This window comes from Nicotiana attenuata, unplaced genomic scaffold (genome assembly GCF_001879085.1).
Source record: "Nicotiana attenuata strain UT unplaced genomic scaffold, NIATTr2, whole genome shotgun sequence".
Lineage (NCBI taxonomy): Eukaryota > Viridiplantae > Streptophyta > Magnoliopsida > Solanales > Solanaceae > Nicotiana > Nicotiana attenuata.
In genome coordinates this window covers 1-14,991 of record NW_017674932.1, presented here as the reverse complement: position 1 = coordinate 14,991, position 14,991 = coordinate 1, and the positions used below count along the sequence as shown (strand labels likewise).

At 36.0% G+C, this 14,991-nt stretch overlaps 2 protein-coding genes across 3 annotated transcripts; one reads left to right on the top strand and one right to left on the bottom strand.

The window, feature by feature from the left end:
• Positions 1–325: 325 nt before the first annotated feature.
• LOC109219472 lies at positions 326–3,025 on the top strand. 2 transcript variants are annotated; one of them, XM_019383932.1, is made up of 2 exons: positions 326–829; positions 2,015–3,025. In XM_019383932.1, exons 1-2 carry the CDS (start codon positions 410–412, stop codon positions 2,507–2,509), a joined length of 915 nt encoding a protein of 304 aa, XP_019239477.1. In that variant the 5' UTR covers positions 326–409; the 3' UTR covers positions 2,510–3,025. The 2 variants fall into 2 exon arrangements, with proteins under 2 accessions (XP_019239477.1, XP_019239476.1); XM_019383931.1 differs by having other exon boundaries at positions 1,997–3,025.
• Positions 3,026–4,125: 1,100 nt separating this feature from the next.
• LOC109219471 (ruBisCO large subunit-binding protein subunit beta, chloroplastic) lies at positions 4,126–10,065 on the bottom strand. The gene is made up of 14 exons (XM_019383930.1): positions 9,786–10,065; positions 9,577–9,702; positions 8,520–8,657; positions 8,340–8,435; positions 7,944–8,186; positions 7,626–7,860; positions 7,099–7,268; positions 6,946–7,023; positions 6,780–6,851; positions 5,959–6,063; positions 5,650–5,742; positions 5,448–5,540; positions 4,872–4,998; positions 4,126–4,747 (listed from the first exon to the last, which is right to left on the bottom strand). Exons 1-14 carry the CDS (start codon positions 9,939–9,941, stop codon positions 4,641–4,643), a joined length of 1,839 nt encoding a protein of 612 aa, XP_019239475.1. The 5' UTR covers positions 9,942–10,065; the 3' UTR covers positions 4,126–4,640.
• Positions 10,066–14,991: the final 4,926 nt, after the last annotated feature.

Below are 14,991 nucleotides of genomic sequence, written 5' to 3'. Positions count from 1 at the left end.
TACCCTGTTTTGTTCTGATAATAACAAATAAGCGATCAACCAGAGATGATTTAGACGATCATAAAAAAATACATAGACAATTTTTAGATAACTCATGGACGATCTATAAAAACCTATTTGAAGAATTAACCCAAATAGCCATCCACCTAATTTCTTAAACTAAAAATAGTCGACGAATATATAATATATAAAATTCATGTATAATATGTGTATAATTAATATATAATTTATGTATAACAGCTTGAAAAAGTAAACAGTGAATTTGACTGGCTATTTGTATAACAATCCCCTATTTGAAGACACAAAACAAACAGACCGCTACCATTCCTCCATTTCCAGCCACACCATAAAAGCTGAGGAAAATTGATTAAAATTGAGCTCTCCCTTCTTTTAAAATTGATTAAAACGAATGAATTTGGCGGTGAGAGAGCTTTCCGTTCCGGTGGTTCGAGCCTTCGTTTGGACGGCGAGGGAGAAGGAGTCCGAAGCAATACGACGTCGTAGAGCACTGAGAAGGTTTGATAATGAGTTAGAAAAGGGAAATTACAAGGCCGCTCACTCTCTTTTGAAGCAATTACAGCACAAACCCCGAGGCCTACTTGGTTTCGGCTCTGTTAAACTGGTGGTGCCTAAAAGAATACCAACACAAGAACTACATATGGATAATTCAGCGTCTTTTGAATCTTTAGCTGATTCGATTCTGCGTTCAATTAAACATAGCATCGAGTTTGCTCGGGTAGATGAGGATGTCTTATTGACGGGAATAGAAGATTCTATGGGGAGTGAAAATTATGATCCTCCTTATGAAGATCATCAAATGTGTTTGCAAGTAAGACTTTTTAATAATATGATGGATTTTTTTAACTGAAAGAACAATGACAATTTGCTACTCCTATCAGTTTTCATTATCAGAACTTCGAATAGTGCTTCATAAAGCAATATTCAGATGATCCCAATGATATTGTCTGGGATGAGGCTGCACGGAAATTAAAAAATAGCCAGATTTACAAGTGGTCGTTTAAAAATACCCACAGTTTCAAAAGTAATCGAAATTTAGCCACTTTTTATGTAAAGATAAATCTGAACGAAAACACTGTTTAAAATCCGGAAAAATACTCCAGTATAATATACTGGTATTGCAGTATAATATACTGGAACTCCAATATATTATACTGGAACTTTTCGCGTGTTGGAGTTCCAGCATAATATGCTGGAAGTTCATACATAGGTGCACTGATCTCCAGTATATTATGCTGGAACTTTCCGTGTTGCAGCAAAATAGTGGCTATTTTTCAATGACCTTGCAAATGCTGGCTATTTTTGAATGACCAGTCCGAAAATTGGCTAGCCCGTGCTATTTTTACGTTTAAAACGCGTTACTAGGGTCTAAAGCATGTTTAATTATATACCCAACATATAACAGCTCTAAGCCCGGACGACTTTAAAACACATCACTAGGGTAGCCTGTTTATATGCCCAACATCTCTCTCGTGTTTTATCGACGTGAGATTAGCGTAGTGTGTCACATCCAATTCACTAGCGTGCGGGGATGTGTCTCCTTAAGGGCATTAGTGGCAAAGGCGGATCCAGGATTTAATGTTTATGGATTCTTACCGTAATCTCAAATTAATATGCCATAATGATTGGGTTCACAGTTAAATATTTAGAAATATTTAGTTGATTTTCATTATATAAATACAGGATCTATGCAATAGTTACTGGGTTCCGGGAACCATATTCAATGCTCTAGGTCCGCGTGCAACTTGCTTAATCGAAACAGATATATTTGACATATTTAGGCATTGCCCACTGGCATACATGTTTTAATTCTTCTGTTAGTAGCTAGTTTTTTTGCACACTTGAATCTCAATACATGCCAAGTCACAATGTTGCCAGTAAGTTATCTCAACTCTTGCTCTTTCTACATTCAATTTTTGCTATTGTTTGTTATACAGATTTTAAATGATGGAGCTCATATAATATACCTTTAGCTCAGGAGGTGCATTTTTTGCAGCATGAGGCTGGGCATTTTCTTGTTGGTTACTTGGTCGGCGTCTTACCAAGAAGTTATCAAGTACCTAATGTAGAAGATATTATACATGACAAGTTTGCTCAAGGAAATGTGCAGTTTCTTGGCTTTGAATTTCTCAAACAAGTTGACATTGATACTATATCTAGCAAAAAGTTTACCCAAGGCAAGGAAATCAGGGCCAACATCTCATCCCGGACTTTGAACAAGTTTTTGTGTGTGATACTGGGAGGGTTAGTAGCGGAGCACCTGGTATTTGGATACTCAGAATTACTTCACTCAGATGTTCAACAGCTGGACAGAGTGCTAAGATGGTTGTGCTTTAATGAGAATGAAGCTGACTCTGTGATAAGATGGGCTGTAATTACCACTTTGTCATTATTATGTCATCATCACGGGGCTCGATCAAGATTAGCAGAGGCCATGAACTCGAGAAGATCCATTGGCTATTGTATTGATGCGATAGAGAGTGCTCTGTGAGGCCATGACGATTAGTCAGTAACCTAAACAAGCCACTTATGTTGCTCGGACTCTTCAAAGATGTTGCTGGTGCGTGTGAGATCCTTCAAAAGTAGTGTATGAGGCCATGAGGATTAGTCAACAACCTAAACAAGCCACGTATGTTGCTCGGACTCTCCAAAGATGTTGCCTGGTGCGTGTCGGATCCTTCAAAAGTAGTGTATTTTCGGAGGATTCGACACGGGTGCGGCAACATTTTGGAGAGCCCGTGCAACATAGCAAGCCACTGTCTTGAGAGACCACATCATTTTTAATTCAAAACCTTTTCCTCACCATTCTCTTTCAGCATCAGAATGTCAATAGAAAAGGAAAAGTGACGTCCAATGGTCAAGATCAGAAGATCACCTTATTTAGTGTTTGGAGTTCTTCTTGGTCAAGAGTTATATAAAATAAAAGGAGAAGATCCTCCCGTTTCAAGTTTGAAATAGTTTTCCTTCGTGTTAAGCTGAATTGGAGGAATTCGTTGTGTTTCTTATTTTTTTTCATCAATATGAGACTTTTGGACTTTAATTTAAAAAAAAATAGGCGATCTATGATTTCACCGTAATCTTCCACTTTATAGAAATGATTCTAGTAGTAACTAATAAGCGATTAACTGGAGATCACTTAGGCGATTATAAATAATATGCGGACAATTTTTAAGATAATTTATAGGTGATCTATGATTTCACCAGGATCTCCCCCTTTATAAAGAAATGATCCTGGTAATAACTATATATAGATGATCAACCGAAGATCACTTAGGCGATCATGAATAGTATGTGGGCGATCTTTGAATAGCATAAAAGGCAATCTATGATTTCGCCAGGATCTCTCACTTTACAAAATAATGATTCTGATAATAATTGGAGATTACTTATGCGACCATAAATAATACATGGAGATATTTAGACAAGATATAGACGATAAATGATTCATCAGGATCACCTACTTTATAGAAAAATGATTCTTATAGTAACTAATAAGCGATCAACCTGAGATCACTTAGGTTGTCATAAAAAAATACATGACGATCTTTAGATAAAAAACATACGGGATATGTGATTTCACGAGAATCTTAAAATTTAAAAAAAAAACAATCCTAAAAATAACTAATAAGCGATCAACCGGAGATCAACTAGACGATCATAAATATACATGGGCGATTTTTAGATAACACATAGGTGATCTATGATTTAACCAGAATCTCCCACTTTATAAAGAAACGATCCTGGTAATAACTAATAAGCGATCACTCGGAGAATATTTAGGCGATCATAAATAATACGTGGGTGCTTTTTTGAATATACATAAGCATTTTATCAGTATTATACCCTCCCTGCGCTTCTTAGGGCAAGAGAAAATATATGACAAATATACACCAATTTACTTCAGAAACATTGCCAAAATTCATAATTATGCTAGCCTGTACACAATAACATACAAATGCCTTTTACCTTGTTTGTGTTTGGGAATAAATTACTCTAAAGCATAACCTTTTCCAATTACTCTATATAGTTTTGCATATGAAAATTCAACAGAAACATATACTACATTTTGCATATCAAAGTTCAATAGGAGAATAAGTCTTGGTGATGTTACATTGAATTAGTTTAGTAATAGAAACATGTGTTTCTAGTGATCTGAGCAGAACAACATATGTGGAAAAAAAAAAATACTATATCCAGCTATGAAACTGATTGCTCGTACACAATCCACATTCATTGTCATGGATTGCTGTTTCATCAGTTCTTTCAGAAATTTGGTTGGCATACATATTAGATACTTACAAATATTTCCTAGGCATCTAACATGTATAACTGCTACTCGAGCATAATCCTGTAAGCGCGATTTGACCATTTGAGATTCCAGAAGGAACGTGTCAACTGATGGATAAACCATCAATCTAATTTCTTCAAAGCTGAGTTTTTTTTAGGAATCATTGCAGAACTCTTTTCAGAAGTTGGCATCTTATGATGGGCAAAATAATTAACCATCTCATTTATGTCTGCACGAACAACCACTTGCCAGTGGCGGAACCACCTTGGTCCAAGGGGTGTCCTCTACGCTGGAAAATTGCACTGTGTAGCTAGGATATTTTTTTGTGTGTGTACTATATTGTTAAATTCCCTTGTCTTCTTTGTGTGCTATTCTTTATATTTTGACTTCCCTTAGTGAAAATTCTGGCTCCATCACCTGTGAGATCAGTGAGCCTTGCACCTGCAAATCATTTATGTGATAAAAACATCGGATTTGGGAGTTATATTATTCAAATCAGACCACACATAGAGATGGAAAGAGGCTTTTAGAGAATTTACTTATGTATTTTTGTTGGTAAAGGTACCTGAAGTTGGCATTGGTGGTCTTCTCATCTGTCTGGATACCGGTTCGGGGATGTCAATAACAACGGCATCAGATATTAGGAAGGTCTTAGCAACTGCTGCTGCATGCTCTAGGCAACATCTAACAACCTGTTTCATACATTAGTTAGTTAAGATGTTGAAGAAATCTACAGTGCACTAACAGTACAAAGCTTGTTTACCATCAGAGTAAAAACTGATCAATAGAGGAGTTCCGGACTATGTTTTGATAACAGAGTTGTGTTTTAGTATCAGTTATATAACTGGACTATGCGTTCGAGCCGTGGAAACAGCCTCTTGCAGAAATACAGGGTACAATAGACCCTTGTGGTCCAGCCCTTCCGCGGACCCCGCGCATAGCGGGAGCTTAGTGCACCGGGCTATCCTTTTTTTTCTGGTTGTCGTGGAGAAGACTCAAAGACTGCAGGCAAGCTTACAGATAGAGTTCAAGAAGTTTTTCAAGATTTCTTCACCTACCATACTACAAGATATAATTTGCTGGAGAATGTGGAAGTCAAGGATGTTTCCCCTTCACCTTGGACAAAAATCGATTATCTTACCTTTGCAGGATCCAAAATTTTGGCAGCCATCAAATCTTCATATCTGTCTCTTGCAGCATTATATCCATATTTCATGTTATCGACTGACAAAATCTGCACATATGTTAAAAATTCCAAGTTAACCACCAGGTGATGTATTCCCGTTTAATAACTTTATTGGCTGAAACAAACTGTACAAAAATGACACAACATTCAAAGGTACCTTCTCTACAACAATATTCCCATTTACACCAGCATTCTTTGCTATCTGTTTTGCAGGATAGGAAAGCGCTCTTTTAAAAATATCAGCTCCTATCTGCGATAGTTAGGGAACTGTCAGTCTAGGGATCAGATATGCAAATTACAAAAGCAGCACCAGTTGGAGAAAACACAAATATCTAATCCTCCTGATCAAAAGCAAGCAGAAAAAGAAACTAAGGAGTGAGATAGTTTAACGAAAAGAAAATTGCTTTCAAAAATTAAACTAAGAACAATCTAGATTATGAACCTTTACTATAACGTAGTAACTAACCTTCTGATCGTCATTGTCTAGCATTTCTTTGATAGTATCCACCTTTGACGATAGTCGCAGAAGACAACAGCCACCACCCACTACTACTCCTTCCTCAGTAGCAGCCTGAGCAGGCAAAGTAGAGAAACTTACTGCTTTGAAGAATTTATCTCTTTAAGAAATATTTGATAGCACCTCATAGAATAGGATTAGATATAAGATCAAATAAATCGAGTTTATCCTACTAGAGTGGAATAAATCCCAGGAATGAGTTTGGCTATATCCTATCTTAAGCGCTTAAAACAAAACTCACGTCAAAATCCTTACTGTATAGTCAGGGTCAGATGCACAATGTGGCAGCGCGATTGGCGCACCCATTCATTGCCTTCAACTTGAATTATAGATATGTAGGTGAGAAATTTCTAATAATATAAAATTTAAGCTAAATTCGTACCAATTGTTACAAAGGAGTTGTGGATGCGTTGGCGTCTCGCATCCACCAACATAAAAGCCGAAATCCGCCTTTACCATTCATCAAAAGTACTTTTGAAAGATGAGTGTTTATCTAGTGGGTCAGGCCATGTCCCTTACATTATCTGGCGATCTGAATTTGGTCACTGGTTTGCTTTGTTAGCTACCCCTTGACACCTGATTATTTCGATTCTAACACCCCTCCCCCCTCGTGATTTTGAGAGTAAAAAAATTTATATGAAGTATTAGGGATGACAAGTGGTAAGGTTGTTTATAGTACATCCAAAAAAAAAGGAAAAGAACTTCATAAATCATAATCGATCATGTGTAATCAACCATGGCTTTTAAGTATTAGGAGAATAGAAAATTACCCTTGCGGCATTGAGGGCATCCTCAATCCTTAGTTGTTTGTCTTTCAACTCAACTTGTGTTTGTGCTCCCACCTACATTTCAACTTACACAATCAAATATACTTTGTGTATCAAAAATATTTATAATAGATTGACAAAATTCTGGGGCAGATAGATCTTTTGTTACCTGAATGATGGCAATACCACCAGATAATCTTGCAATTCTTTCATTCAAGATCTTCTTTTGGAAATTTTCTTCTGTGTTCTGCAAAATCAAATGACTTATCAACTAAACAGCTGTTTAACTCTACTACATTCTGCAGGATTTTAAAGAACACACCTCAACAAGCTTTTGTATCTGAGAAACCCTCTTGCTAACAGCCGCTCGAGTATTTCCATCAGTAACTATCAATGTAGAGTCCTTAGTAATCACCACCTTTGAAGCAGTTCCCAACAAGTCCTTGTGAGCATTTTCAAGAGTCAATCCCATGTCGTCTCTGATCACAGTTCCTGCAGAGACGCGATGAATTAAGTATGTGGATATTAAAAGAATTTAGAGAATACTAAATATTGACAAGGAGGTTATGGGTTCGAGCCGTGGAAATAGCCTCTTGCAAAAATGCAGGGTAAGGCTGCATACAATAGACCCCTATGGTCCGGCCCTTCGCCAGGCCCCGCGCATAGCGAGAGCTTAGTGAACCGGGCTGCCCTTACAAAATATTGACAAGATTCATGTAGTTCTGTTGGTTCATCCATGAAGAAGACTGAAGCTTTGAGCCATAACATCTCTTCAAAAACCATGAAGAGAAATGAGGTAACAGACATAACCAACTAACAATTTCTGTTTTACTATGCATATTTCACTACCTCCAGTCAAGATAGCGATGTCATCTAAGCAATGGCTTTTGCGCTCCCCAAAAGATGGAGCTTTTATAGCAGCTACCTTTAGGACACCCCTGAGTTTGTTCCTAATTACTGGAGCCAAAGCATCCTGCTCAATGCCCTCTGCAACTATCAAAACCGGGTATTTCTCCTTTACTGCATTGTCCAAAATTTTTACCAACTCCTTCGGGTTTGTAATTTTTTTATCAACCAAAAGCAACTGCAACAAAAAAAATAAAAATAATTCCCTTATAAATACCTGATATACAACAGGCACTAGTGCTTAACAGAAGCAGTTGCTACCTTACAATTATGAAGCTCCACAATCCTCTTTCGTCGATCAGTTACAAAATAAGGTGACAAATAGCCACGATCAAACTGCATTCCTTCTACAACTTGTAGATTGGTTTCAGTATAGTTCCCTTTCTCAATTGTGACAACACCTTTTTTTCCAACCTGTCTAAGAGCTTCCGAAATTATGCTCCCGATGGCATAATCGTTGCCAGCACTAACAGCAGCAACGTCTTCCAGCTCGTGATCCTCAACCTGCACGGTTTGGTCATTGTTAACAGAGATGTTGAAGATAGTACATCCTCATACATCTTGAATAAGAAAGCCGATTTTAAGCATATTCTTGCCTAGACAAATCTGTTTCTCCGTCAAGATCAAAAAGGGAAAGTAATTTGTCCTTCCTCATACCTCTCTGGACATCAGCTTGAGCTCAGAAACGAGGGCTTTAGCAGTTTTCTCAATTCCGCGAGACACTTGGACAACATTTGCGCCCATTGCAGTAACCTAGAGAAAGATAATAAGTAATCACCATTATACCAGAAATAACTGAAACATGAAAGCAGTCTAGGTTATTCCATTCTATTCAACCTTGACACCTTCAGCAATCAGACCCCGAGCAAGCACTATAGATGTTGTGCAACCATCACCAGCAAGATTATTAGTCTTGGCACCGGCTTCCCTAACCAATTTTACTCCGACATTTTCCAAAGGATCCTCCAGCTGAATCTGTACTGAAAACAACGGGTATATTCAGTGCATGATAGCCAGGTGGAAAAGGAAAAACATGAAGCATCACTAGTCCATCGAATTCGAAAGTAAGTTGAATTAGAGAAGCTCAAAACCTGACTTTATACCTAAATTTACTATTGAAAACACTTTAAGCTATCTTCAATCAGCATTCAAAAATACCTATGTACAATTACTACATGGATATACTTGGTACAATTTGTTTATAACTTTTTGCTTATATACCTGGTTTATATTGTAATATAAATAGGCCTATGTGCATCACATCATTAAAAAAATAAAAAATAAAAGGAGAGGACAATTAACTAAGAGTTCCCCTATAAGTTCCAGAAATGACAAAACCAAAATTGGTGGAGAAAGCAGAACAAGTAGGAGAATGGAAGAAGCATCAACTGTAGGCAGTAGGCCCCAGAAAATGTCAAGAGAAGACATGACACATTGAAATTCAAACAAGCAACAATAGTAACTTCCACTATGCAGAATGAAGTGATCTTTTAAGATGGCACACCTCTATATCTCCATAGACAAGAAGACAATTAAAACCCTGAATACCATAGGCCCATCAAATGTAAGCATATAACTATCAGAGGCAGAGGCGGAGCTAGAATTTGAACCTTATGGGTTCAGGATTATAATCTTGATTTATTAATACAAATATAAAGTTTGAACAAAAGTTAATGGATTCGGCCGAACCCACAACCAACACTATGGCTCCGCCCCTAATCAAAGGCATAGCTACACATGTTGAAGGGTGGTCTGTTCTAAATACCCTTCGCCAGAAAATAATACTATATTTAATTCAAATATATATATATATATATATATTAAATCTTGAACATTCTTAGCAAAATTTCTGGCTTCGCCACTAAAAACAATGTTGTTAATGCTTGTAATGTACCTCTTTAAGAACAGTTTCACCATCATTAACAATCTTGGGAGGACCATACTTATTTCCAAGCACTACATTCCTTCCCTTTGGACCCATTGTCACTCCAACCAACTCTGCTACCAAATCCACACCTGCCTGCACAATAATTTCACCCAACTCAAAATCTTGAAAATCAACAAAAATATAGCCAAAAAAAAAAAAGAAGAACACATAATGACCAGAAGTTTCTTTGTTGTAGAACCATCATGGTTAAAGTACAGTTCTTTAGCCATAGCTCTTGTGTTCAACATAGAACCAGACACCCTTTTAGAAATTCTGTGTACTGAACCATTTTTCAAAGTAATTGCAGGTAAATGATTCAAAGAACAACTCATATTTTTTTTTTAAATTTTTTGCTGAAGTTTCAATTATGCTACTAAAGGGTTACTGACTAGAGGGATAAGAAAAGAGATTAACTGAAAATATCTGTCACAAAAAATAATCTGTTCTTTTTGGCGCTATTCCACTTCAGATGCTTCAAATTCTGAGCTAAAAATGGAATCTTGGGCCTGTAATTTTGTGGCCCAAAATAAAGAAAGTTAAAGGCCCATATGGTTCCTTCTAGTTGTAATTCTCTTCTCCTTAGTTATCATTTGGTGTATGATAACTCTCCTTTTTCATTTTTTTTTCTCCAGCATTTTTTTTTGTACGGTGAGGTATCATCATGAAATTGGCTAGCTTTACGTCATTTAGCCTTTTAGGAATAGAAAATATAACTTTTTATTTTATACTATATAATATCAGCCTGAGATGAGTTTAAACCGAGACGAGGTTTCATACAGGGCGATTTGCAGTCGTATCCTATTTTTATGTCACCTTTTAACCTACACCCTGTTTTTAAAAACTATTGATTTCGTAACCAACTAACAAAAAATCCGTAATAATATGACCATTATACCCCTTCAAAAACATATAAAGGTCTGTCTCTCCTCCGTATTCCCAGATTCAAATTCCAGATCTCCTCCGTATCTCCTCCATCAGCCCGTCTCTCCGGAAATCGCGTCTCGCATTCAAATTCCATATCAAATTCCAAATTCAAATTCAAATTCAAATACATTGTAAGTATTCAAATTCATCTCCAGAATTCAAAAATAGTTTTTGAATTATATGTTTTCTGATTGATTGATTGAATTATATGCTGAATTTGCAATTCTAAATCTATTTGACGATGAATTCTAACATTCTATTCTGAAGTTATTAGTTAACGAGCTGGCAAATAACACATCGAAGAAGAAATTATATTAAAACATTATATGATTGTTTTAAAACTTTGGCATAGTTGCTGAAGTTTTTTTGTTAATAATTAAAAGCTGAAGTTTTCCTCGTACACTGGGTAAAAAATAATAAAACATAAATTAAAATTTCATACTGCATCAAAAAACTTGGGCATAGTTGCTTAAGTTTTTTAGTTATTACTTAAAAACTTCAGCAGGCAGAGCTGAAGTTTTCCTCCTACATTGCCTAAATTAAAAAATTCATATTGCATCAAAAAACTTCGGCCTAGGTGCTGAAGTTTTTTACTTATTACTTAAAAACTTCAGAAGGAGGAGCTGAAGTTTTCCTCCTACACTTGCTAAATTAAAAAATCATATTACACCAAAAACTTCGGCCAAGGTGCTGAAGTTTTTTAGTTATTATTTAAAAACTTCAGCAGGAGGAGCTGAAGTTTTCCTCCTACACTGGCTAAATTAAAAATTGATATTGCACCAAAAACTTCGGCCTATGTGCTGTAGTTTTTTAGTTATTATTTAAAAACTTCAGCAACAGGAGCTGAAGTTTTCCTCCTACACTGGATAAATTAAAAATTAATATTGAATAGAATTAATATTAGAAAAAACGCACAAAAAACTTGTAACAAAAACTTAACATTTCATTAAACATTAAAACGATAAATTAACATAAATAACAAAAATAACAAAAAGAAAAACTAATTGTCCATATTATCATCATCGTCGTCGTCATCGTCGTTGTCACTACCAGATGGACGAGCATCTTCATCAGCAAGATTATCAAATCTTGCATACATCACAAGCGTATCGAGCTTGTTGTTGATTTCTCCGAGCTCCCTATCGTATTTGTCTATGAGCTCATCCAGTTTCACCTCAAAGGCCTCTATAATGTCTTGCTTGATTTCTTCTACTATTTGCCTGATGACAACATCCATTTTTCTCCTTTTTGTATATTATGTCTGCTAGAATATATTTGTTTGAGTGAATAAACTCTCAAAGTATAGCGTGCTTTTATAGGGGAAAAAAACTTGTGCATGGTATATGAAAAGGCAAAGAGGAATTTTAAACATTGTCTAAAGAAAAACATGCATGAAAGTGATAGGAATGTAATTATTACACTAACATATAACCCCAACGGAATATAATTACTACTTTAATTGTCTTTATTATGTTCACTCCTGTGTACTATGCAATTAATGCTAAAACGTGCTCAAGTTTGTTGAATTCATTTTCTAAAACTTCAGCTCAATGTGCTGAAGTTATTTAGTTCATTTCAAAAAACTTCAGCACTTGATAAACTGAAGTTTTTCTCCTGCACTCGATAGGTTTTGTCCAAAAGCTTTTTCAAATAACTTCAGCTCAATGTGCTGAAGTTATTTAGTTCATTTCAAAAAACTTCAGCACTTGATAAGCTGAAGTTTTTAAAGTTTTTCTCCTGCACTCGATAGGTTTTGTCCAAAAGCTTTTTCAAATAACTTCAGCTCAATGTGCTGAAGTTATTTAGTTCATTTCTAAAAACTTCAGCACTTGATAAGCTGAAGTTTTTCTCCTGCACTCGATAGTTTTTGTCCTAAAGCTTTTTCAAATAACTTCAGCCCAATGTGCTGAAGTTATTTAGTTCATTTTTAAAAACTTCAGCAATTGATAAGCTGAAGTTTTTGTCCTGGACTCTATAGTATTTGTCGTAAAGCTTTTGTTTATTTGGTGTATTTAGTGATGAGCCGAAGTTTTTGTCCTACATTTGACACTTTTGTTATGACTTTTAACCAAAACTACAGTCTACAGGATGAGTTCGATTTGCGTTGTTATAACTTTCAATGGGAGTTGGACTCCTGATTTCAAATACTTGGATCATGATACAAAACTTGTTCTACTTAATAAGGACATATCATTCAATACTTTCCTGAAGAAAATTAGTGAAGTTGCAAATATTGATTCAACTAGATATGCATTAAAAGTATGGTTTGATATCAAACTAAATACAAGCAAAGGAATGCTTGTAACTTCAGATGAAGAACTCAGTACGTGTATACATTTGCTTACAACTGATTCAGCCTACAAGAATTGCCATTTCGTCATCGAAAAAATACAACCTTCAGAATCTGCAGCATTCAACCAATCTCTTGCATATGCGTTAGATTCAGAACCTTTTGCTGACTATCAACATGAAGTACGACAACCAATAATGGAAGTAGACAACGGGCAACAACCTTCTAACATTACAGTTGCTTCAGAATACATAGTGCTGCAACAATTACCCCCTCCTCTAATAAATTCATACCAGTTTGTCGATGACCAAGAAGAAGAAGGACAACTAATAATGCAAATTGACAACCAACACACAATCCAACAAACCTTTTTGTTACCTTCTGCAATGATAAGCAACAATGAAGATGAAGTAAACATGGAGCTTATACCGATAACATCAGATAGAATTGAAGAAATTGCTGAAAGTTCTTGTACTTCTCAGAAATCAAGAAAAAGAGTGAGGAGAAAGGTGAAAGAATCTCCACCATGTAAAATACTTAGGCACGATGTGTTGCCTGAGGAAGTAAGAGTTGGATCAATCTTTGAGAACAAACAAAACATGACTAAATTTTTCTGCAGCTTGGAGATAAACCAGAAAGTTGAATTCACTGCTGTTAGATCATGTTCCAAGAGATACGAGCTGAAATGCATCGTGGACAAATGTGGTTGGAATGTACGTGCTACCAGAATAAAACATTCCACACTGTTCAGGGTGATAAAATATCATAACATCCATGAATGCTCGGTTGATGCAAGAAAATCAGATCAGAAGCATGCTACATCAAATTTTATAAGTGAACAAATTATAGAACATGTTCGAGACAAAAAGATAGAGGTTACACCAGCCTTTGTAGAAAATGAAATGAAAAAGAAATTTGGAATTGGCATTGGTTATCACAAGGCATGGCGTGCTATTCAAAAAGTTGTTGCTTGCATAAGGGGAACACCTGAAGAGAACTACCAGATTCTTCCTTCATACCTACACATGATGGTGGCCAAAAACCCAGGAACGTACACAAGCATAAAAAGAGATGCGCAAAATAGGTAAGCAAAACAATACTAACCATCAGCCTGAAGTTTCAAATGTTCCTATTTGAAAAAATTCACAACTTTTGATTTGTTTTTTTTGTGTTTCACTGCACAGATTTGCTTACATGTTCTTTGCTCCTGCGGCATCAGTAGCTGGTTGGTCCTACTGTAGACCCGTTATTGCAGTAGATGCAACGTTTTTAAAGTCCAAATATCGTGGTGTTCTATTTGTTCCTGTATCAAAGAATGTAAACAATCAAATCTTTCCTCTATGTTTTGGTGTAGCAGAATCATAAAATAATGAGGCATACATTTGGTTCTTCGGGGAAATGAGAAGCAATTCAAGTCCGTCGTGAACTGGTTTTCTTGTCAGATAGAAACCAATCGATCGCAAATGGGATTAGAAAAGTTTTTCCTGAAGCTCACCATGGTATCTGCCTCTATCACTTTGAGAAAAATTTAAAGCAAAGACATGCAAAAGCCACGGTAATAAATCTTTTTCAAAGTGCTGCAAGGTCATACAAACGTGAAGATTTTAATAAGTTAATGTCCCAACTCAAAAGTATTGACAAGAAAACATACAATTATATAATAGAAGAGCCTCCCGAGAGATGGGCTCGATTGTGGTTCCCACGGTGACGTTATGATATGCTAACAACAAACATGGTAGAATCAATGAATTCCGTTTTACTAAAAGGGAGAGAAATGCCTATTTTAAGAATGTTAGATTTCATCCAAGAAAAGTTGGGAGAGTGGTTTTACGAACGGAGAAAAAAGGCAAATGAAACTTTTCATAGAGTATCAATATGGGCAGAAGAAGAGATGACTAAGAAGATGGACTTGGCTTGCAAAATGTTTGTGAGTATATTTATTAAACTTCTAGCTTTTTTATATTTGTTGCACCGATTTACTGCTTACATTTAAAAAAATTCATACTTTTTCTTTTTGAAGCAAAAATACACTAATATAGCTTGTCTTAATTTTTTATTCCTTGTTAGGTGTTCAACCTTGACTCAATGTTGTTTAGAATAAATAGTGAAGGAATCGAATTCATTGTGGACTTAAAGAAGAGAACTTGTGACTGCCTGGAATTCCAACT